General features: G+C 41.1%; 1 protein-coding gene across 1 annotated transcript in view; it reads right to left on the reverse strand.

The window, feature by feature from the left end:
- ninl (ninein-like) overlaps positions 1–25350 on the reverse strand; it is a 133621-nt gene that overhangs the window by 64653 nt on the left and 43618 nt on the right. Inside the window, exons 6-8 of the mRNA XM_048536820.2 lie at positions 18674–18864; positions 5908–6051; positions 4880–5047 (exon numbers count right to left, since the gene is read on the reverse strand). Of these exons, the coding sequence (XP_048392777.2) occupies positions 4880–5047; positions 5908–6051; positions 18674–18864 (503 nt within the window). The remainder of the gene's footprint in view (positions 1–4879; positions 5048–5907; positions 6052–18673; positions 18865–25350) is intronic.

The following is a 25350-nucleotide window of genomic DNA, read 5'->3' on the forward strand; positions in this document are numbered from 1 at the left end:
TGAAATCTTAAGCCAATATCTCTTGAACTGTCATTTGTACCTGCTTGTTGTGCTTCCTTTTAGGCAGGCATTTATGTGCAAAATGATTCAGCCTTTTGCAGTGAACATACTCCCATACCCACCCTGGACATCCTTCTCCCTTGCATGATGTACTCCTGGAAGATCTATTACCATAATGCAAAATCTGATATACCATGAAAATACACTAGCTACTCATTTAATAATACAGCACATCTGCATATATCAACTGCCCTTCCAAGTATAAGTTTTTCCTCTCTCAGTAGACAGGTTCTCATTGCAAGATTCCTTATGACTAAATCCTCTCCTAATTAGATCATGCTTTCACTACACAAATTCACAGGCTTCTTCGAGCTGAGTTAGTCATGTTACATATTGATCAACGAACTCTTTTTCACTTTGGTTCCTAATTCTGAAATGTACCATTCATATGTAACAATTACTTCGGGCTCAAAGCTTAACTTCAAAGCTTCGAAAGTTTCTACTGTTATTTTTCTGTTCTTCTGAGAGACGTAGTAATATATTTCGAAACAGTCTCTACCCAGCAGTGATAAGAGTACAATGACTCATAACTGTTCTGTCTTGGTCAACAAATGTGTTGCAATTTCATAATTCTGCTGTTTTGCATGAAAAAAGCCCATGTTTTGTATAATATCCCCTGTCATTTGTATAGGAACTGATGAGAGACAAGTTGCAGCCATTTTCTCACAACCAGTGTTTAATTGTGGCTAGCTTCCTTGCTTTCTACTTTTTGTTTATTTTAGTGCCAGCTCACAGCTCTGCACACAGTTGGATCTCCTTGTTGGTAGCTATGCAGCATTGAGCTCCGTGTTACTCCTGATACCATGTTTTCTGCGTGCAACGCAGGACTGTGTTCAACGTGAAGTCTCTATTGAAGTGAACTTATGCCTGTTACAGTTTCAGCTCCTAATGGTGGAGGTCACATGACCATGGCAGACTAGGAAGGATATCTTTACATGATCGCATTCCAGTCCAAACAGTGAGTTCAGGTTATGCAGAGTAACACTGAGACTAAAAGGATTCAATTGTGAGGACAAGTCGTAGTGATTTGTATTCCCATGAAATATAGAAGAATCAGGGATGGCTTAGGAAAGGTGTTTAGGATGATAGGCAGATGTATCAGAATAGATCAAGGGAAAATGTTTCTTCTGGACATTCAAAACAAGGCTATTGAAGAGTTATGTCAAAAAATACTTCTTTGCTCAACTGGTATTAGAAATCCAGAACTTATTCCCCCTCAAAATTTGGTTGAGGCTAGCTCAAATGGAAATTTGAAAACTGATTGTGTTTGTGTTAAAAACCTATCAAATCTTCAGTTCTTTGTTTCATTATCCTGATAGATCTTGGTTGGACATGGATATTCAGGGCTACAGAACCAAAGCTGTAAATAGATTTAAAGATGGTTAATAAACTTAAGAGGAAAAATTGATTTACAGACTATCTACGTTTTAATTGAATTTCAGAATATAGTTGGGGGGCTCAATGTTTATTTTTGTTTCTATGTTCCCATATCAATATTATCCTACAATTAACTAGTCGGAGTATGGCAACTGAAGTGGTTAGATGGCCTTTTCCCTTTCCATAAGATCTTAAAATGGAGAATGCGCAGGATTACATGGTAAAGGCAGAACAATTGAAATAAATGAACTAATCATTTAGATAGCTGGTGCAGACACACTGGGTAGCACAGTAGCTCAGTGGAAAGCACTGCTGCCTCACAGTGACAGGGACCTGGGTTCAAATTCATCCTTGGGTGACTGTCTGTGTGGAGTTAGCATGTTCTCCATGTGTCTGCAGGGGTTTCCATCGAATGATCCAGTTTCCTCCCATAGTCCAAAGATGTACAGCTTAGGTGGATGGGTCATGTTAAACTGCCCACAGTGTCTACAGGTGTGCGGGCTAGTTGTATTAGCCAGAGGAAATGCAGGGTTACTGGAATAAGGTGGGGGGCTGGATTTGGGTCAGATGATCTTCAGAGAGTCTGTGGGCCAAATGGTGTCCTTTTGCACTGTAGGGATTCTATGATTGGGCTGAATATCTCCTCTGGAGCAATGCAATGTTTCTGTGACCTGCCATGAAGCACAGTGCATAAAAACTACAGGACTTAACACGGAAATGAAAACAAAAAATGCTGGAAATACTCAGCGGGTCTGGCAGCATCTGTGGAGACAAACAATTAATTTTCAGGTCAATCAGTTTGGTCAGAACTGAGGAAGGACAGACATACAGTAGATTTTAAGCAAGTGTAAGGAATAGTGTAGGCAGTGGGGGAAGATGGAAGGGGGGGTTTCTGAAGAAGAATCACTGGTGTCTAAGGATTGACTCTGATTTGTCTCCACAGATTCTGCCAGATCTACTGAGTTTCTCCAGTAATTTCTGTTTCTTGTAACAAAAGAAGATTGGAGAGATTAATTGGCAAAAAGGTTTCATGGTACAACAGACAAAGGAAATGATAATGGATGAAGTAAATAAACAAATGTTGTGCCTGGATGAAGTGCAAACATTTGGATATGAAGTCTGAATACAATGAGAAAAAATAAAGAAACAAGAAAATCCAGTCTGTGAAAAGAAAGGCAAAAAAAACAAGCCATGAAATTTGTGAAACTTTTTACCACAAAGTGGTGTAGAGCATTGGTCAATCAGTATATTCAAGGCTGAGACAGACAGATTTTTAATCGGTAAATGAATTGAGAGTAATAAAATAAACACCAAGAAGAACTGTGGATGCTAAAAATCCATAACATTAAGTGCTGGAGAAACTCAGCAGGTCTGGCGACATTTACAGAGAGAAAAACAGAGTTAATGTATCAAGTCCAGTGTCCTTTCATCAGAAATCAGATAGAGGAAACGCGATGATTATGGGAAGAAGCAGGAAAGTGGGGGTGAGGATTATCAGATTAGCCACTGAGTGACAAAGCAGATGCAAGGTAGCCTACATTTGCCCTTGCATCTTATAGTCTCATCCTGGTCATCATTTGCAAGTACTGAGTGCCAATTATTGAATTAATAAACAGCACGTAACTGAAATGACTGAACACAATGAAACTGCAAGAAGCTCCAACAGATTGCAATCAAAATTAACAGCAATTGTGGTGCTGGTGACATTTGGTTTCGGCACCTCTTGAACACAATCTGCCCTTGGCCATTCCAACACCCTTCCCAATTGCTGAAAATACCATTTTACAAACAGTGTTAAAAACAATATATCTGCAAGTTAAGAGATAATGGGAACTGCAGATGCTGCTCCTGAGATGCTGCTTGGCCTGCTGTGTTCATCCAGCCTCACATTTTATTATCTGCAAGTTAACTCTGTTTTGCTCCCTCCTTCAAATTCTCAATCCTTATTTGTGCCCAAATGCATAAACTCTGCATCTCATGACAGCACACCAGGGCAGGAAGTGAGTGCTGCTATCAGTCATCGATGTGCATCTGGAACCAGATGTCAGCATCGCTCTGCTGTTTGGTATACACTAAATTACACTGAGCCCTCTGCTCACTGCCCAGCTTCCAAACTGCCTCCTACCCACTCTTTATGCTGTTCCCTCACTTGCAGGGAGTGGTAAAGAGTAAAGGTGTGGGAGCAGAAGGAGGCAGTGAGGGATTAGCAGAGGAATAGACAAATGTGGGAGTGCAGCTGTATGAATATAGAAATCCCAGGAGATAAACTGAATTGATTTAAACCATTTGAAAATAAATCCTCTTATGTGTCCTATTGTTTGATGCAATCGTTCAAAAATAGCATTAAATAAATCTACTGACCTACAAAAGAGGATGTGTTCCTCTCATGTTGAATCGGATCTTTAGGTAAAAAAATCAGTATTAACTCAAAATTTCAACACCAACTGAAATGAAGCTAACGTAGCTAGTGCTGACATCTTTACCAAAGCAGAGCTACACCAGAAGTCAGTACTAGCTTTCAAAAGAGGACCTTTTGTGATTAAAAAGAAAACATTTTCAGGGCACTATGGAAAGAGCAGAACTGGTTGGTTACATCTTTCTATGCTGCAAGATTCTACATTATCACAGATCTATTCTGTCCCAAATTGGATCCGGCTAACATGAGTTTAGAAAAGCCATCAAAATCCTCACTTACACGGACAGGCTAATTTTTCAAATCCCATGGACATACCTTTTGCATTGGATGCCTGACAACTTTTCAAGTTTCTTTACTAAGTTAGCTCCATTTTTGTATGATAAACAACTACAGGCACTGATTTCTGAATAATCGGGTTCTTTCCTCCTCCTTTTCAGTAGGAAATCAGAAATAATCACCCACTCATTAAAAGAAAATTAAAAAACAGTTCACAACCAATTCTGGATAAATGAAATAAGAAGAAAAAAAACTTTAAAAGAAACATACTAAAGGCATAGCAGATACTTACCATTTACAAAGCAAGCTTAGCTCAGAAATAATACAATTAAAAATGTTTAAAATATATTAATTTAATAACTACCAGAAGTTTGATTTGCTTTCTTTTGAAGGAAAAGGGAAAGGAATTCCTTAAATGAAACTTGAAACATTTGTATCGTATGGCACCTTTCATTGTTTCTAAGTATTGTCACTATGGTAATATAGAAAACAGAGAAGCCAATTTGCACACATTGCAGTCCCAGAAATAACCAGGTACTCTATTATCCTCAGGTAATGGCCAGGTAATCTGGATCGGTGATGTTGGTCAAATGATGATCATCAATAAGAAGACCAGGAAGATCGCCCCTGTTCTTTAAAATAGTGCCATGGAATCTTTTATGTCTACTTGAGAAAGCAAATTGGACCTTGTTTTAATTCAGCCAGAACACAACACATTCACCAGTACTCTCAACAAGTGCTCAGTCTCACCTCCAATATCTGCTGACTGTTTTTAATTCCTCCTTCTTGCCACATGCTGATTATTTGTTCTGGTGTTGCATGACCAGTGCCATCATCAAGACCAGAAAACAACTGCAAACCAACAGTGCTGGACATCAAGGATGGAGTAGCTGTTCTGCATCTGTTCTCCTTAAAGTTCTGAGAGAGAAAATAATTGATTATTCGTGCAACTAATACAGTTACTGAAGTTTCCTGTCTGGCAACCGTATTTACCACTCCTTATTCCTGAAATTCTTCAGTAAAAAATTGGTACAAACAAGTTCTATTTGTCACAGATCCACTGCTCAATTGGTCAACTTCTCTGCTGTCCAAATCATCTGGTACAGCACCAATTCAGAAACTGCCTGCTTTGGCTTATGTCATTCATCCAGCAGGGTCTAAGACCCTCTGTTCCTGTTCCACTTGAGGAACTGTTTCAACGCTCCCCCAATTCCTTTTTATGACACTGGTCAATCTTCTGTAAACTCTGGATGTGTTTCCTTTACAGCTCAATGTTCTTATAATACCAAGAAACAATGAGGCCTCCAGAAGAACGAGGGAACTTAGCATTTTAGATGAGTGCTTGAGAGCAATATTTTCAGTTTTGGTGATGGTAAGATATCAGAAGAGAGAAGTAAGGGAGAGTTTAAGCAATGCAAGGGCGATGGCATGGGAGCAGTGAAGAGATGATGCAGGATAAGTGATGGGGTGATGAGGAGTTAGGGCAGACAGTACAAGAGAAGATTAATGAGAAGGAAAGACAGAGCATTGGGTCAATAGTAGCATAGGATGTGGGAATTGTAATTGTAGGAAGGTGGAGAAGATAGTGTGAACAATGGGAAATGTAGGAAGAAGCAACAGGGATGGTGATTAGTGGATAGAATGAAGCTGCCCAGATCTGCAACTATGTGTTGGAAGAACAATGGATGAACCAGTTGAAAAGAAGAAGGAAAGGGAATCAAGCTTGACAGTATGCATTAAGTAATGATTAAGAAAAGGTTAACTCAATGTGACCTAACCTGATGGAGATGATATTTCTGCTTGCAGGGTGTGGAAGGGATTGAAGCAGCAGATCCATGCCAAAATAAGCCAAGAAGAAACTCATTGCAGCTCACTTTTCCATCAACATCTTTATCCAGCTTTCTGAACAGATCATCAACTTCCTGTGGGAAAAAAAGGTTCACAGCATTTCAAACATATAGAGAAAAGGCTTTACACCAATAATTTCACCAACCAAGCCAGAAATAAGTAAATAAGAAAGAATGTTCTGCATTTATATAGCGTGTTTTACAATGTCAGGGCATTTTGAAGCCAAAGAGTACTTATGAAATGCAGTCGCTGCTGTAATGTAGGTAACATCGCAATCAATTTGCACTCAGTAAGCTCCCACAAATAACAATGTTATAATAAGTAAATTAATTTTGGGTCTTGGTTGAGGATAAATAAAGATTGGACACTGTAGAAAATTTTTTGATTCATTCGTAGGATGTGAGCGTCACTGGTTGGCCAGCATTTATAGTCCATCCCTCATTGCCCATAATTCTCACTCTTCTTCAAAGTAGAGCTGTGCGCACCTCGGGGGTTAAAGCAAGCTTTGGCCAACAATTACAACAAGTGACCTTGCTGAGAGTGGGGGATTTCTAAAGAATCAGATCATTTTGTGAAGACCCTGCCATATAGAATAAAATGGAAAGAGAAGAGAAGTCATGGTGAGAAGGAGAGGATTCATGAGAGGGCTTGGGGGTGGGAGGATTTGGGCACCCAACGAACAAGACGGTACCAAACAGACGGAGAAGGCTCAAGGAGTATGATGAGATGGGGGTGTTAAAATTGGAGATATTTGTGCTCAAAGGAATAATTCAAATTGCAAATCAGTAGGGCAAAGGACCAATGTGGGCCAAGGGTATGTGCAATAAACAAGTAGGAATTAACATGGGGCTCCAGTACAGTTATGCTAAAAGTAACTGAATTACCATATATTGGATGTGACTGTAACCCAAGGCAATACCGGCTCTCTCAGGTTGTTGTTATGAGTACCACACCACCAACCAAATGAACAGCAGTGAGTTATCACAGTCAAAATTTATCCATCAATCACGATTGCCAAAACAAGAACAAAACTTCCAATTTCATCACATTGCTCTTTGAAAGAGTAAATATGTCCTATTACAGCAGTGACAATAATTCAAACAAAAACAGAAATTGCTGCAGAAACCTCAGCAGATCTGACAGCATCTGTGCAGAGAAAGCAGATTTAACATTTCGGGTTCAGTGATTCTTCTTCAGGCTCTTCGCTGGAGCTGAAACATTAGCTCTGCTTTCTCACCACAGATGCTACCAGATCTACTGAGTTTCTCCAGTAATTTCTGTTTTTGTTTCAGATTTCCGGCATCTGCAGTTGTTCATTTTCTGACAATGATTCTAATATACTTCATTGACTTTAAAAGTGCTTTGGTAGATTCTGAGGTTGTGAAAGGTACTTTATAAATGCAAGTTGTCAAAAGAATACAGTTTACTGAAGCTTGAAAGATTTGAAAAACATGGTTTTGCAAAAATCTGGTTCAGATCTGACCACAGAAAAAATGAAAACATCTGATTGAGACACTGATTGGCAACCCCGACTTAAATACAATGCAAATAAGCTTTAAGTTAATTACAATTAAAAGGCAGACTGTGTTTGCAAGATCAGAGTTGATAGTCAAAAATGAACTATTTATTTTTAACTGAGTAATTATCATTTATTAGTATAGGTTGCAGAATTAAAAGCTATTTTGAGTGTAAAATTGTTTCTTTGCATTACTCTTCAAACTATGCTATCGTTTGTCACATTGCCACAACAAGTAATTCAGGATGGAACCTTGGTCAGAAGGTTTTTTTGTTAGTTTATTTGATTTATTATTGTCACATGTATCAGGATATGGTGAAAAGTACCATTTTGCATTCTAACCAAACAAATCATACCTTACATTAGTACATCAGAATAATAGAACAGAATGAAGAACATGGCATTACAGCTACAGAGGATGGAGGGAAAGATCAGCTCTAAGATATGAGACATCCGTTCAAGTCTGATAACGGTGAGGAAGACATTGTTCTTAATCTGTTAGTGTGCGGTTTCAAACTTCAGTATCTTCTCTCCGCGGTCAGAAGCAAGCATTTTATTTTGATAACAGATAGAGGTTGTTACAGATACGTTCTTGAGTAGGCTATGCCTCACTGAGTCGAACAGCCAAAGAAATTGTTCTTACTTAGGCCTATATCTAAGCAGATAAAATATTAACTTCATTGTTCACTATGCAGAATGCTTGAGCTCAAGTTGAAATTCTGAGGAGCAGAAAGGCTGGAGAATTTAGGGGAAAAAATCTACAATGGCCCTGACAGAGCTTTGTCATTTAAAAGTCATCTTATATTTTAGCTTAGAACGAGCTGCACAAAACAAAAAACAGTCTAGGTATACCCAAAAATGCAGCACAAGGTGCTGACGTGTCCACAGAGGTTGTTAAAGAAACCTAATGGAAGCATTTCCACAGAATCTAGTCTCAAAAGGATAGTTAGGATTCCTACAGAAAATCAAAACTAATTCCGGAGGATGGTGCCATACCTTGTGAGCTGGTCCTTTTATTGTAATGTATAAAGGAATTGTTCAAGGATGAACAAGGTGGACAGTTGAAAGCAAAACTAAATTTATACCACAAATATTTTCAAGACATTTTGCTCAGTCAGTGGTGCCCACTGTGTTTATTTTCCCTTATTATTTGCAAAATCTGATAATCTTCACGTTTGTTTATATTGTATTTGCAACAAACTGGTTATTCTTTGTTGATGAAAGAAACTTGGCTGAACTGTGATTGTACAAAATCAGAAACATAATTTGCCAAGTCACCACTCTGGTTAAATTTATAATTTATGACCAATAGAGTAGTGGAACTAAAAGGGAATCAGTGCACCCTTCCAACCTTGATTATAATATTAATTAGAGGGCTTACATTCAACCCATACACATATAATTAGAAGTGAGGTCCACAATTAAACGAAAAATGCCCTCCCAAGTTTCTTGCACTTCAGAGGAAAGATTATAATGATCCAAGTGTCATGTTTTGCAGTAGGCAGTTCCTGTGGCAGAGTAGGATTAACGATAATACTTTAAAGGTGTTGTTCACTGACGAACTGAGAGATTCAGCAGGTCTGGCAGCATCTCTGGAGAGAAAGCGAGAGTTAACGTTGCAAGTCTGGATCTGATGATATATCACCAGACTTGAAACATTGCTTTCTTCCCACAGATGCTGCCAGACCTGCTGAATCTCTCCAGCAATTCCTGCTTTAGGTTCAGATTTCCAGAAACCACAGTTCTTTGTTTCATTTAAGCCACAAAGAGATTTATGAATGGAATTGTTACTCTTGGAATTGTTCCAGGTTTATCAATTGGAAGGGGTAGATTATATATTGGATAATCATTTGGCCAGCATAGATGGTAACCTGGTGATGACTAAGCTGCAGCAGTTGCTTGATCATGCAAATCTTGTCAAACTCCCCACAGTTACTATAGCCAATTGTAAGAAGCTTTAATTAGAAATTAAAGGAAAAACCAAAATGTGGAATATCAACATTCTCACATCCAAGACAAATTTGCTAATGAAAAACACAAATGGTCGAGAACACTTCAGTATAAGTCGCAGGAAGTAATATAGTTGTATGAGGGCTTAAAATGTTTCAATGACAAACTTGTAGCAGCGAATTTAATATAGTTAGGTCTTCAGTTTAAGCTTGATGAACTTCAAAAATCACAAATCTCTGTGAAAAATGCTTGAACAATAGAAGGAATTGAAGATAAATTGAAAAATCTGGTTGATTGATTGCAGAATTAAAAGTGAAGATTGATGAACTCATGAAAATTTGAACTCTAATGCAATTTGGAGATCAAGACAGATGTGCATTGTGGAAGGAAAGATCCAGATATCCAAAGCAGCTAAAGAGAGCAAAATTCCATTATTGCAGGTTTGGTGTGAAAACAAAACCATTAATGGATGAAGTAATTAAATATGACAGTTTTAAAGCTGGTTGTCAGTCAGTTATACATGCCTTTCATAGCAAACTTAAAGGACCCATCAAAGGCATGTTTTGTATCAACAGAAGAAAAGAGTAAGAAGAAAACCCCAAGAGGAAGGAAAAGATGTGGTCCGTGAATTGCATGGAAGACTGAAAGCATTGGAAACAAAGATGAAAGTCCAGAACAATGAGACCATTAACATCGCTTGGAGATAAATAAATAACGCACTCTTGGAATGGAGTCTGGAGAAGGTGAAAGATCTCAAAACCATTCAAGACAAGAGGCAACAGGAATACAAAACATGTTTATTTCAATATAAGAAGCATCCTAAAAACATTCTTGAAATAGACAAATGGAATTTTGATTGAAAGAAAGATGAATTATGAACACTCAAATAAGCCATTTTGACATTGTTTACTAAAACTGAAAATTTACCATATTTGAATTCAGAAAATGCACTTAAAGATGGAACTATGCCTACAGCTGACAGAAAAATGACAACTGGCTGTTGATGTAACTGCACACTCCTTGCAGAGTTAAGAAAACACAAGAAAAATTCAGAGACAGCAAGAACTGCAGATGCTGGAGTCAGAGAAAATAAGGTGTGAGCTGGAGGAACACAACTTTTTTCTGAAGAAGGGTCCCAACCCGAAATGTCAGCTTTCCTCTGATGCTGCCTGGCCTGCTGTGTTCCTCCAGCTCCATACTGTGTTATAAGAAAAATGCAAACATTTAATGATGCTAATGCTATGATGTTTACACACTCTTAATCCTGTTTGTTAAATGTACTAACTTTGGTTTTGAGTTATTGTTTCATAGCTTTGTAAATATAATTCATGCAAGCATGCATTTAAAATTTATTCATTTTGCGGGATGTGTGCATCGCCGGCTGGCCAGCATTTATTGCCCGTCCCTAGTTGCCCTTGAGGAGGTGATGGTGACCTGCCTTCTTGAACTACTGCAGTCCACCTGCTGTGGGTTGACCCATAATGCCATTAGGGAGGGAATTCCAGGATATTGACCCAGTGACAGTGAAGGAATGACGATATATTTCCAAGTCAGGAAGGTGAGCGGCTTACATGGGAATATGGGGACTTGAAAGTGATGGTGTTCATATGCACCTGCTGCCCTTGTCCTTCTAAATGGAAGTGGTCATGGTCTGGAAGGTGTTGTCTGAGGATCTTTGGTGAATATCCATAGTGCATCTTTAAGATAGCACACTCTGCTGCTACTGGGCATTGGTGGTGGAGGGAGCAGATGCTTATGAATGCAGTGTCAATCAAGCAGGCTGCTTTGTCCTGGATAGTGTCAAGCTTCTTGAGTGTTGTTGGGGCTGCACTCATCCAGGCAACTGAGTGAGTATTCCATCACACTCCTGACATGTGCCTTGTAGATGTGGACAGGCTTTGTGGAGTCAGGAGGTGAGTTAATCGCTGCAGTATTCCTAGCTGCTGGGCTGCTGTTGTAGCCACTGCATTTGAGTGTCTGGTCAATAGTAACCCTCAAGATGTTGATAGTAGGAGATTCAGTGATGGTAAACACTATTGAATGTCAAGGGATGGTGGTTAGATTGTCTCTTATTGGAGATGGTCATAGCCTGGTATTTGTGTGGCACGAATGTTACTTGCCACTCATCAGCCCAAACCTGGATCATGTCCAGATCTTGTTGCATTTAAATATGGACTGCTTCCATATCTGAGGAGTTATGAATGGTGCTGAACATTTTGAAATCATCAGCGAACATCCCCACTTCTCACCTTATGATGCACAGAAGGTCACTGATGAAGCATTGAAGATGTTTGGACCTGGGGCATTACCCTGAGGAACTCCTGCAGAGATGCCCTGGAGCTGAGATGATTGACCTCCAACAACCACAACCATCTTCCTATCTGTCAGGTATGACTCCAACCACCGGCAAGTTTGCCCCAGATACCCATTGGTTCCAGTTTGGCTAGGGCTCCATGATGCCGCACTTGGTCGAATGCAGCCTTAAGTTCAAGGGCTGTTACTTTTGCCTCACCCCTGGAATTCAGCTCTTTTGTCCATGTTTGAACCAAGGCTGTAATGAGATCAGGAGCTGAGTGGCCCTGGCAGAACCCAAACTGGGCATCACTGAGCAGGTCATTACGGATTTATAGCACTGTTAATGACACCTTCCATCATTTTAATGATGATTGAGGGCAGACGGATGGGGCGGTGATTGGATTTATCCTGCTTTTTATGTACAGGGCAAACTTGGGCAATTTTCCACATTATCAGATAGATACCAGTGTTGTAACTGTATGGGAACAGCTTGACTAGGGGAGTGGCAAGTTCTGGAGCACAAGTCTTCAGTGCTATTTCTGGAACATTGTCAGGCCCTGTAGCATGTACAGTATCCAGTGCCTTGAACCATTTCTTGATATCACATGGTGTGAATCGAATTGGCTGAATCTGTAATGCTGGGAACCACTGGAGGAGGCAAAGATGGATCACCCACTCGGCACTTCCGGCTGAAGATTGCTGCCGAAGCTTCAGCCTTAACTTTTGCACTGATCATCTGGGCTCTTCCATCATTGAGGGTGGGAAATACTTGTGCAGCCTCCTCCCTCCAATGAGTTGTGGAGGCCCTCCCTCCATTCACAACTGGATATGGCAGGACTGTAGAGCTTAGAGCTGATTCATTGGTTGCTTAGCTGCTTATGTTATTTAGCCTGTAAGTAGTCCTGTTTAGTGGCTTCCCCAGGTTGACAACTCATCTGGTTAAATTTAATATTTGTGAAGTTTGTCTCTACTTAAAAGCATGAAATCTTAAGGTGTCATTCTGTTGATTAATTGCTGTGTACAAGAACAAACAACAAAACAGTACAGGAACAGGCCCTTTGGCCATCCAAGCCTGTGTTGCCACATTTTGTTCTTCTATACTAAAAGTGTCTTCAGTTACGGGATCCATATTTCTCTATCCCCTTCCTATTAATGTATTCATCCAGGTGTTTAGATTTCTTTTAAACATGTTGATAATCCCTAACTTAATCATAACGAGATTACAAAGGCAGAAACGTACAATTGATGCCTGGTGCTGCTCCTAGCATGCCCTCCTGCACTCTCCATTTATCCAGGGTATATCCCCTGCCTTGATATTAATGGTTGAATGGGGGAGATGCTGAACCATGAGGTTGCACATCGAGTACAATTCTGCTGCTCAATTGCCCACAGCGCCTCATGGATGCCCGGTCTTGAGATGCTAGATATGTTCAAAGCCTGTCCTATTTAGCACAATGCTAGCGCCACACCACATGGACCCAACTAGCTCAATCAGTAACACTGCTGTTGAAGTAGTCTTGGTGGTGGACATTGAAATCCCCAACATGTCCTTGCCATCCTCAGCGCCAAGTTTTTCCTCCAAGTGCTATTCAACACAGACAGGTATCAATTTATCAACTGATGGAGAATGGTGCATGGTAATCAGCAGGAGGTTTTCTTGGCCATGTTTAACCTTAAGCCATGAGGGGTCATAGGACCCGGAGTCAAAGTTGAGAACTCCTAGAACAACACCCTCCTGACTGTATACCACTGTGCCACCACCTCTGCTGGGTCTGTCCTGCCGGTGGGACAGGACATATCCAGGGATGGCTATTGTGGTGTCTGGGACATTGTTTGTAAGGTGTGATCCCGTGAGTATGACTATGTCAGGCTGTTGTTTCACCAGTCTGTAAGACAGCTCTCCCAATTTTGGCATTAGCCCCCAGATGTTAGTGAGGAGGACTTTGCAGGGTTAACAGGGCTGTTTCTGCGAATGTCTTTTCCAGTGCCTAGGTCGAAGTCTGGTGATCTGCCCAGTTTTATATCTTTGAGACTTTGTCATGATTGGTACAACTGAGTGGCTTGCTGGGCCATTTTAGAGGGCAATTGGGAGTCAACCACATTGCCATGGGTCTGGAGTCACATGTAGGCCAGACCAGGTAAGGATGGCAGATTTTTTTCCCTGAAGACCATTAGTGAACCAAATGGATTTTTCCTACAATCAACAAAGGTTTCATGGTCCAGTAGATTCTTAATTCCAGATTTTTTATTATTGGATTCAAATTCTACCGTCTGCCACAGCAGGATTTAAACCTGGGTTCCCAGAACATTAGAAATGATGGGAACTGCAGATGCTGGAGAATCCAAGATAACAAAGTGCTTCATCAATAACCTTCTGTGCAACGTAAGGTGTAAAGTTTGTTATATCAAAGTGTGGGGCTGGATGAACACAGCAGGCCAAGCAGCATCAGAGGAGCACAAAAGCTGACGTTTCGGGCCTAGACCCTTCCCAGAACATTATCTGGGTCTCTGGATTAACAGGCTAGCAACAATACCACGAGGCCATTGACTTCCCTACTAATCATCTGTGTGGTTTGTAAAAAGATACTTGTTAGAAGTTTATGACAAGATCTTGTTGTATTTTCAAAGCTATGGTAAAGCAACCTTCTTTGTTGAGGGGGGCGCAAATGCAACTTCTTTTGATGTATGTATTTGTGCTGCAGGAGTCAACATTCCATGAACATTGTACCATTCAAGGGTTACTATATTAGTTACATCATTGGTCACATAATCACTCACATTTAGTTCTGCCCAGCGGTTGGTGCAGAGGCTGTTACAAGGTTTTCAATATGTAACTCAGAATAGTTTGGGGACCACAAAACAGATCATGACCCCTTGTGAAGTTTTAATGTTATTTGGTGATCCACAGTGTAACTAATGTATGAGTGTGCTGGGGGGGATAGATTGTTAAGAAATCTGTGTAATTTGCATGATGACAATTGCTATTTGTGCAGTATTATTCATATTTGCCTCATGTTAAGCTTGGAATGTGAGAATAAAAGTCTATCTTTGCACAATAACTTTGCTTGTCAATAACTTTTGTATGTTTGGATGATAAAAGTTTTACCGGCAATGAACTGTTCAATCGTTGTTCATAAAATACACCTTGCTAAATTGTTTCAAATAGTAAACCAGACACAGTCTAAACCCTATATAAATAGCCATATAACCACTCCGGTTAAATTTAATATTTGCAAAATTTGTTTCTGTTAAAAAGCATGAAATCTTAAGGTGTCATTCTGCTGATTAATTGCTGTGCACAAGAACAAAGAATAAAACAGCACTGGAACAGGCCCTCAACCCTCCAAGCCTGTGCTGCTACATTTTGTCCTTCTAAAACTGTCTTCACTTACAGGATCTATATCCCTCCATCCCCTTCCTATTAATGTATTCGTCCAGGTGCTTCGATTTCTTTTAAACATGTTAATAATCCCTAACTTAATCACAACAAGATTAGAAAGGCAGAAATGTGCAATTAATGCGTGATTAAAGGTTTTGATAATACAAAAAGCGTAAGGATTGGGCCAGGTAGCCATGTAGGAGGAATGTTGAGGAAAAGTACAAGCTAGGCTATGGAGCCTAAAGATCGGCCCTGTAGCAAACCAGCTGTGTGGAGTCTGGCTCAGCCTAAGCAATCAGCCAGAAAATGAGCAGAATCAAATGTAAAACTGAAATGATTTTATTAAAGATGAAGCTTTGATTGAGAATCTGCTGGTGCAAAGATTTATTTTTTTCTAGTTAAGCATTTCCCCTTATCTGCCAGCTTGATGATGTTTTTTCCCAGTAAGCTGCTGAATGTGCAAACTGATAACAGGGAGGTGAGAGCTCAGGGCACCTGGGTGAATGATGGGACCAACAGTCTCTGTATTCGATAAGGATGAAAGAAGAAATGGAGGAATGGAGGAACAAGACATCGGATGAATCGGAACTTATGATAAGTCGCAAGGTATTTTTCCACACCACGAGCTGCTGGACAATTTACCCATTGATAACAGCTGACCATCATTAATCTCACCATCATTCCAATAAAACCACTACACTAACAGCTGTGCACAGTCAGGTAGGAGAGAGTGAATAAAGAGTTCAGAGGCAGGGAATTCGGTGTGGAGGGGAAGAGGTGCAGTTTGCTTTTTTTGTGGTTGACAGTTTGTAAAGCTTTTTTCACAGGATAATTTGATGCCAAATGGCTAGCACTGCTGCCTCTCAGCACCAGTGACCTGGATTCCACTCCAGCTTTCAGTGACTGTGTGGAGTTCACATGTTCTCTCTTTGTCTGTGTGTGATTCTGCTAGGTGCTCCGGTTTCCTCCCACAGTCCAAAGATGTGCAGTTTAGGTAGATGTGCCAAAGGAAATTGCCCTGTCATGCCCATGCAGGGGTATGGGGATAGGGTGGGGTGGGGAGGAGTGAGACTGGAAGGGTGGTCTCTGGAGGGTCAGTGCAGACTCAATGGGCCAAATGGCCCCTTTCTGTAGGGATTCTATGATTTTATCAGGGCTCCAGCGCAAAAGAAACAGTAGACTCACAGGAAAACAGCAATTGATTGGTGATGTGTTCCATTTTGACAATTGTAGGTTACTTTCAGATTGAAGGTGAGAAGGAAATATTTACAGGTTACAAACTAAAAGACCAGTAAGACTTTTTTTAAAAAAAATCAAATTAAGAATTAAGTAAGCAAAATAGAGCTGCAACAAGAGCAGAAAAGGGCCTGAAGAAGGGTCCCAACCTGAAACATCAGCTTTCCTGCTCCTCTGCTGCTTGGCCTGCTATGTTCCTCCGGCTCCATGCAGTGTTATCTCCTACTCCAACATTGGCAGTTCTTACTATTGCTGAGCTAGCTCAGTGTTGATGAGCTGGAATTTGAGCTTCAAACACAGTGACACATCAGGGAGGGGGAGAGTTACTCAGACACTGTTTTAGGACACAGTCATACTCCTTAGATTAACCACCTCAAACTTGGGTCTGTGGTGAGGGATAAGAGGGTGTGCTAGGCGGATGGAGGGGTCCAGGAGGTAGTGCTGAAAGAGACAACTCATTAGCTAAAGAATGCAAACAGTAAATGTAGTCAAATATCTTTACATATAACTAACTTTATATTAGAACTAATATTATGGATCTTCAGGAATTAATAAGAACTAATCTCCTTTTGTATGTCAAGATTAGGACAGTGGGAAATATAAGGTGACTAACAGAATTTGATAGGGATAGCAACGAATACAACACAAATAGCAGAATTCGAACAGCCCTTAGTGATAAGCAAGTCTGGGAAGTGCCTGGAAAAAGGAGTATAATCATTAACTTTGGAATGTGAATTAATGGAATATGCTGTCAGATCCCAAGACCTGATGATGAGAATGCCTAGTAAACATCATGAGGTCACGGGGTTCCTAGGGCTGTCCACTGGAGTTTCCATCATTGATCAGGTATTTACAGGATTGGGTGTATAGATTAAGGGGGAGGGACCAATGACAATTTTGCATGTAATTATTGTTGCCCAGAATGTATAAAAGAGCTGTATCTCACTGGGGAAATCAGAGTGTCATTGACCTCTCCTCTGATTGGAGCTGGTTTTAAGAGGGTGACTGGGCTCCATGTGAAAGCCAGATTAAGAGCGGCCTCTGACCTCTGCCACTCGTGGTAAGGTCGAATCAAGATCGATTATACTTCTGAACACAGAACTCAAGGCTGCTCTTTGACATTTCTCCCCAATAGTTACATTTCAGTTTTTAGCAGTTAGCTTCCATTCAATTTTGGCTCCAATTCTGATGTGGGCAAACTTGCATATTTAAATTGGTGCATACAAGCATCAAAAATCAGCACTGAAAGGCTTATATGAATCCTATAATCTTCTGAGACCAGAGCTATTTTGTTTTATTCATTCATGGGAAGAAGCATTGCTGGCTAGCTCAACATTTACTCAGAGATAATGGGAACTGCAGATGCTGGAGAATCCAAGATAACAAAGTGTGGAGCTGGATGAACACAGCAGGCCAAGCAGCATCTCAGGAGCACAAAAGCTGACGTTTCGGGCCTAGACCCTTCATCAGAGGCTCTGATGAAGGGTCTAGGCCCGAAACGACAGCTTTTGTGCTCCTGAGATGCTGCTTGGCCTGCTGTGTTCATCCAGCTTCACACATTTTATCTCAGCATTTACTGCCCATCTGTTAAATGTTCTAGGGTAGGTGGTAGTGAGCTGCCTTCTTGAAACGCTGCAATCCTTGGTGTGTAGCAATGTCTAAAGTGCTGTTAGGTAGGAGTGCTGGCTGATCTGTGCAATTTCATCCCTTTGTTCAGATTTTGTACTGGTTTGACACAACCAATTGGCTTACTTGGTCATTTCAGGGGGCATGAAAGAGTCAAACACATTGCTGTAGATATGGAGCACATGTAGACCAGACCAGGTGAAGACAACAGATTTCCCTCCTTACAGGGCATTCGTGAAATAGATTTTTATGACAATCAACACTGCCGCACGGTTGCCATTAAACTGGCTTTCAGTTGCAGATTTTTTTAAAACAGAATTCACATTTTTTCTATCTGCAATGGCGGAATTTGAACTCTTGTATTTATTACTTTAACCTGTGACTGTAGATTATTCATCCACTCATATACATTACCACTGCAGCCTTCCTTCCATATCTAATCAACAAAAAAATCATTAGTAATTCTGCACACATTATCTAACAAATTGATTGTTGAATATAGGAAATTATTATTAGATTGTGGGAATGATTTGGCTGCTCACTCTTTTGGTGTAAACAGCTTTGCAACTCAAAGAAATTGATGAGAGATAGAAAATATTGTAGGCCACCAATGTACCAAAGCGTGGAAGAACTGTCACCAACACATATTTACAATAAAAGTGAATTACAGTAAAGTCGCAATTAACAGACATACTTTGTCTTTGAGGTCGATTAGGCCAATATTATTGCAGACTGTTTCCAATTCCTCCTTGTTGAGGTAGCCATTCTTCCCTACTCCCAGCTCATCCCAGATGGCTTGAACGTAGTTTTCTGTAGCTCCAGGGTAAGGAGTGGAGGACCTCCTGGGACTGTCAAAGCCACGAGGATTCCATCTGCTCAACTGACCTAATAGGGAATTTTCAAACATAAACTTCATTTATCTATGTTTACAATTTCAACAGATAACTTCAGAGAAAGAACATTTTGCCTGTTTAACTGGGACATGCCAATGCTAAGCCATAACAATACAGTCATTGTGACTCTGAATGTGCCATCCAATTAGACTCCTGCTTTCTCTCTCGCCACTGTCCAATATATGTTCCTTTGTCAAGTATTGTGCGTGTCTAATGTTTGTTAGAAAGTTACCATTAAATCTGCTTTGCCCACTTTTTTGGCAGTCAGTTACCGAATGTAATAGCCCGTGACATAAAATTAACATCTTCCTTCTAGCCCTTTTTGCCATTTATAACACTTTAAACCAGTGACTACAATTTATCAAACCAGCTGCCAGCAGAAACAGTGTTTCTCCCACAGTTCCTCCAACCGTTAGTTCCGTTAAACTAGGACTTAAGGTTTTGACGTGGTAACTTGTGGGTCTGTCTATCTGAAGATAATTATCTTTAAGTATTTCTATAACTGTGGCAACTTCTTTTAAGAACAAAAGAGAATTTTATTTTAGATATTAACAATTTAGTTCAATTGAATTGCTTCATCAATATAAATCAATATAAAGAGTGTGGGGGCATTCTTAAGAATGAAATCAGGAAGGCAATAAGGGGATACGAGATAGCATTGTCAGATAAGGTTAAAAATAATCCAAAGACGTTTGACAAATGCATTAAAAACAAAAGGGTAACTAGAGAGAGGGTAGGGACTCTTAAAGATCATGTCAATGTGTTGAACTCCATGAGATGGGAGAGATAATAAACGAATACTTCCCATCAGATTTTACTGTGGAGGAAGAAATGGAGTCTAGAGAATGCAGAGAAATAAATTTTGATGTTGTCACATTACAGAAGAGGAAGTTTGTGAGGTCTTAGAGAATATAAAGGTGGTTAAATCTCCAGGCCCTGGTCTAATGTATCGCCGAAAGTTGTGGGAAGTAAGGAAGGAAATTGCGAGACCCCTTGCAGAAATAATTGCATCATCTACAACTATAGGGGAGGTGCCTGATGACTGGAGGGTGGCTAATGTTGTAACTTTGTTTGAGAAAGGTTGTAAAGAGAAATCAGGGAACTATAAACCTGTGAATCTGACCAGTTTTGAGCAAATTGTTGGAGGTGATTACAAAAGACAGGATTTATGGACATTTAGAGAGGCAAAAATTGATTAGAGGCAGACAGCATGGTTCTGTGTGAGGAAAACTGTGTTACAAACTTGATTGAGTAAGTTACCAAAAAGATTGATGATGGTAGAGCTGTAAACGTTGTTTACCTGGATTTTAGTAAAGTCTTTAACAAGGTTCTGCATGGTAGACTAATTCGTAAAATTCAATCACATGGGTTTCAGGGTGAGCTTGCCAATTAGATACTTAATGGCTTAACAGCAGGAGACAGAAAGTCATGGTGGAGGGTTGCTTTTCAGACCCGACGCCTGTTACCAGCATTGTTCCACAGGGATCGGTTCTGGGTCTTCTTTTGTTTGTCATTTATATAAATAGTTTAGATGAGAATATGCAAGGCATGGTTAGTAAGTTTGTGGACAATACCAAAATTGGCGGCATAGTAGACAGTGAAAAAGGTTTTCTAAGATTACAAAGGGACCTGGATCAAAAAGGTTATTGGGGTGAAAAGTGGCAAATGGAGTTCATAAATAGATAAATGCGAGGTACTGCATTTTGGTACAACAAACACGTGTGGGGTTTATTCATGTAATAGTAAGGCCTTGAGTAGTCTCGTAGAACGGAGGATCTGGGATTGCAGGTACATTATTCTTTGAAGTTTCCATCACATACAGGCAGGGTCGTTAAAAAGGCATTTGACATGCTTGTCTCAATTGTTCAGTCCTTTGAGTATAGCAGTTGGGAAGTCATGTCAAGGCTGTAAGACATTGGTGAGGTCTCTTCTGGAATACTGTGTCCAGTTCTGATCATCCGGTTATAAGAAGCATAATATAAAGCTCAAGAGGGTTCAGAAGGGATTTACCAGGTTGTTGCCAGGTACATAAGGTTTGAGTTATAAGGAAAGGCTGGATAGGTTGGGGCTTTTTTTCACTGCAGCAGTGAAGGAGGTGACCTGATAGAAGTTTATAAAATAATGAAGGTATAGGACAGAGCTAATGGTAGTTGTCCTTTCCCAAGGACGGGGGATTTCAAGATTGGGGGCACATTTTTAAGGTGAGAGGAGAGAGATTTAAAAAGACATGGGGGACAATTTTTTTTATACAGAGAAGGTGGATCATGTGTGGAATGAACTGCCTGAGGAAGCAGTGGATGACATTTGGATGTACATGAATAGGAAAGGTTTGGAGAGATACAGGCCAGGAGGACGCAGGTGGGACTGTTAGTTTGGGATTATGTTCGGCTTGGACTAGTTAGACCAAAGGGTCAGTTTCTGTTTGGGGACTCTGTAACAGTTTTTTAAAGCCTGGCTGTAGATTGCATGGATTATGTGCACGAATAGACTTCTTATTTGTCTAGATTGTTTGTGATCTAGTATGGTGTAAATACCAAGGCAAAAAGGTTTGATAGAGCTCTGGAGCCTGGATTCTTTTTAAATAACCTTAAGGGAGATGCCCATAACTGAGAAATATTCAGATTTCACTTTAGACTTTGGACAGTGTTATTCCTGTTAAGACTCTGGGCATAGGATGGCTGTGCAGAGCAGAGCTCCCAAGGAGGGAGTGAAGGGTTTATTAAACTAGATTACCTTGGAGTGAAAAGTTAGTGTTCATCCCAGGCCTGTAGTATTAGAGTAAAGAGCTGAAAAAAATACTTAGACAGGAACCTCAGGAGTGTGATAGCTTCTTCCTGGAGTTATCTGCATTTCCAGTCTAAAGTTTGAAGCCCCAAGTGATTAAAAAATACTAAAGTGTTAGATACAGGGATTCTAGTATGAGTATTATACAAGTGGTGTTTTTGGGAACTCACCGGAGTGTTTTGCGTATTTTACAAAAGTTGTTTTGTTTCTTTTATCCCAAATTATAAAGATTTGCTTTAGGATTAATGGATTTAATTTACTGTGATTAAAATCTTTGAATTTGCGTAATGAATACACAGTGTGGATTATTTTACTTTCTTTTCACTTCTTTTATCATAAACTTCTACATTGTTGTCCAGACAAGATCTATATTATTGCATGCTTATGTTACAGTGAGGGACCACCTGACAAAAAACCGAAACAAGTAACAATGGGATCCATGGAGCCAGGATAATAAAATGTGAGGCTGGATGAACACAGCAGGCCAAGCAGCATCTCAAGAGCACAAAAGCTGACGTTTCGGGCCTAGACCCTTCATCAGAGAGGGGATGGGTTGAGGGTTCTGGAATAAATAGGGAGGGAGGGGGAGCTGGAGCTGGACCGAAGATAGAGAGAAAAGAAGATAGGTGGAGAGGAGAGTATAGGTGGGGAGGTAGGGAGGGGATAGGTCAGTCCAGGGAAGACGGACAGGTCAAGGAGGTGGGATGAGGTTAGTAGGTAGGAGATGGAGGTGCGGCTTGGGGTGGGAGGAAGGGATGGGTGAGAGGAAGAACAGGTTAGGGAGGCAGAGACAGGCTGGACTGGTTTTGGGATTCAGTGGGTGGAGGGGACGAGCTGGGCTGGTTGTGTGGTGCAGTGGGGGGAGGGGACGAACTGGGCTGGTTTTGGGATGCGGTGGGGGAAGGGGAGATTTTGAAGCTAATGAACTCCACATTGATACCATTGGGCTGCAGGGTTCCCAAGCGGAATATGAGTTGCTGTTCCTGCAACCTTCGGGTGGCATCATTGTGGCACTGCAGGAGGCCCATGATGGACATGTCATCTAAAGAATGGGAGGGGGAGTGGAAATGGTTCGTGACTGGGAGGTGCAGTTGTTTATTGTGAACCGAGCGGAGGTGTTCTGCAAAGCGGTCCCCAAGCCTCCGCTTGGTTTCCCCAATGTAGAGGAAGCCACACCAGGTACAATGGATACAGTATCCCGAAGGTTGCAGGAAGAGTAACTCATATTCCGCTTGGGAACCCTGCAGCCCAATGGTATCAATGTGGACTTCACCAGCTTCAAAATCTCCCCTTCCCCCACCGCATCCCAAAACCAGCCCAGTTCGTCCCCTCCCCCCAATGCACCACACAACCAGCCCAGCTCTTCCCCTCCACCCACTGCATCCCAAAACCAGTCCAGCCTGTCTCTGCCTCCCTAACCTGTTCTTCCTCTCACCCATCCCTTCCTCCCACCTCAAGCCGCACCTCCATCTCCTACCTACTAACCTCATCCCACCTCCTTGACCTGTCCGTCTTCTCTGGACTGACCTATCCCCTCCCTACCTCCCCACCTATACTCTCCTCTCCACCTATCTTCTTTTCTCTCCATCTTCGGTCCGCCTCCCCCTCTCTCCCTATTTATTCCAGAACCCTCACCCCATCCCCCTCTCTGATGAAGGGTCTAGGCCCGAAACGTCAGCTTTTGTGCTCCTGAGATGCTGCTTGGCCTGCTGTGTTCATCCAGCCTCACATTTTATTATCTTAGATTCTCCAGCATCTGCAGTTCCCATTATCACATTTATGGAGCCAGGTTCCTGTCTGAGATCTGACATGTCTAGTAATAAGATCTGTTGCCCTCGTCCTTCTCGGTGGTAGGGAGAGGGAGTATGGAAGGTGCTGTTGAAGGAGGCCTGGCAAACTGTTGCAATGCATCTTTTAGATAGTTCACACAACTACCACTGTACATGGGTGATGAAGGGAATGAATGTTGAAGGTGCTGAACGGGGGTGCCAAGCAATTGGGCTGCTTTGCTTCGTATGGTATCAAGCTTCCTGAGTACTGTTAGAGCCCCACTCAAACAGGTAAATGGGGTCTATTTCATTGCACTCCCAAGTTGTGCCTTGTAGATGATGGACACATTTTAAATGGTCAGGAGGTGGGCTCCTTGCCACAGAACTCCTAGCCTCAGACCTGCGCTTGTAGCCATGGTATCTATTTGAGTGGTCCAGTTCAGTTTCTCCTCAGCAGTAACCCATAAGGTGTTGATAGCTTCTTCAGTATCTCCATCAAACTAAAGGCCCTCCTCCCTAATACCATTCTGATAGATCCTCCCTGAACCATCACCTAGGGCTTGACATCATTCTGATGGTACAGTGCCCAAAACTGGACACAATACACCTGCTGAATTGTAAACAAAAAGCTCATGAAGGTCAACTTAACTTTTTTTCTATTGTACTCATCTATGTTATTAGTACATATCACACATTTTATTAAACAAGAATCAAAGCAGAAAATGTCTAAAACTAATTATTTTCCATCCTTTAAAATAAAACAAAAGTGTACTACATCTTGGGAAAATAAACACTATGTTCCATGTGATGATGAGGTTGACAAAAAATAACTTCCTCTAACTCTGACACTGTAAGTTCTACCCTTTCAAAACAAGAGCAACAGGACTCAAGGGTCACAAAATACAAAAAAAACTACCATTCCCATGAGTGACAATCCCTCTTGCCCACCCATCCCCATAGCAATGTGCATGTTCCAAGTGTTATTCATGATGTACAACACTGTGGGAGTATACAGTAGTACTTCATTGCAGTTTAACTTGCTTCTAAAATGTCATTACGTGCAGCAAAGGGAATGGAGGATGCACAACAGGCCATAATTGAAGTGTAGACATCTTTCAGGATTGCAGAACTGACAGAGGTTATAGAGATAGGGAGGGGAGAGGTCATGGATAAATTTAAACACAAGGATGAGAAATTTAAAATAAAGACATTGCCAGTCTAGGTCAGTGAACACAGGGGTGATGAATGAGCAGGGCTTGATACAAGTTATTATGTGAGCAGCAGAGTTTTGGTTGAAATCAGGCTGGTAGAGGGGAGGCCAACCCAGACGACACTGGAAGAATCAAGGCCAGAAGATTTATTTTTCAGATTCATTTGTGGAAAGTGCGCTTTGCTGGCTAAGCCAGAATTTATCGCCTATCTCTAGTTGCTCCTGGGATGATGGTGGTGAATTGCCTTCTTGAACCACTACAGTTTATTTGGTTTAGGCACATCCACAATGTTATTAGAAAGAGAGTTTCAGGATCTTGACCTAGTGACTCTGAAGTGACAGCAATATATTTCCAAGTCTGGGTGGTGAATGGCTTAGAGGGGAACTTGCAAGTGGTGGGCGTCTCAAGCATATGCTGCCCTTGTCCTTCCAGATGGTAGTGGTCACAAGTTTAGAAAATGCTGTCTGAGAAGTCTTGGTGAGTTTCTGCAGTGTGTCATGTAAATGGTACATACTGCCATTACTGTGCATTGGTAGTGGGAAGGGTGTGGGGATGAATGGATGTTTACCATGTTATGCCAATCAAGCGGGTAGCTTTGTCCTGGATGATGTCAAACTTCTTGAGTGTTGTTGGAGCTGCATCCCATTCAGGCAAGTGGGAGTATTCCATTATACTCCTAACTTGTGCCTTATAAATGATAGACCAGCTTTCGGG

This window comes from Stegostoma tigrinum, chromosome 9 (assembly GCF_030684315.1).
Source record: "Stegostoma tigrinum isolate sSteTig4 chromosome 9, sSteTig4.hap1, whole genome shotgun sequence".
Classification (NCBI taxonomy): Eukaryota; Metazoa; Chordata; class Chondrichthyes; order Orectolobiformes; family Stegostomatidae; genus Stegostoma; species Stegostoma tigrinum.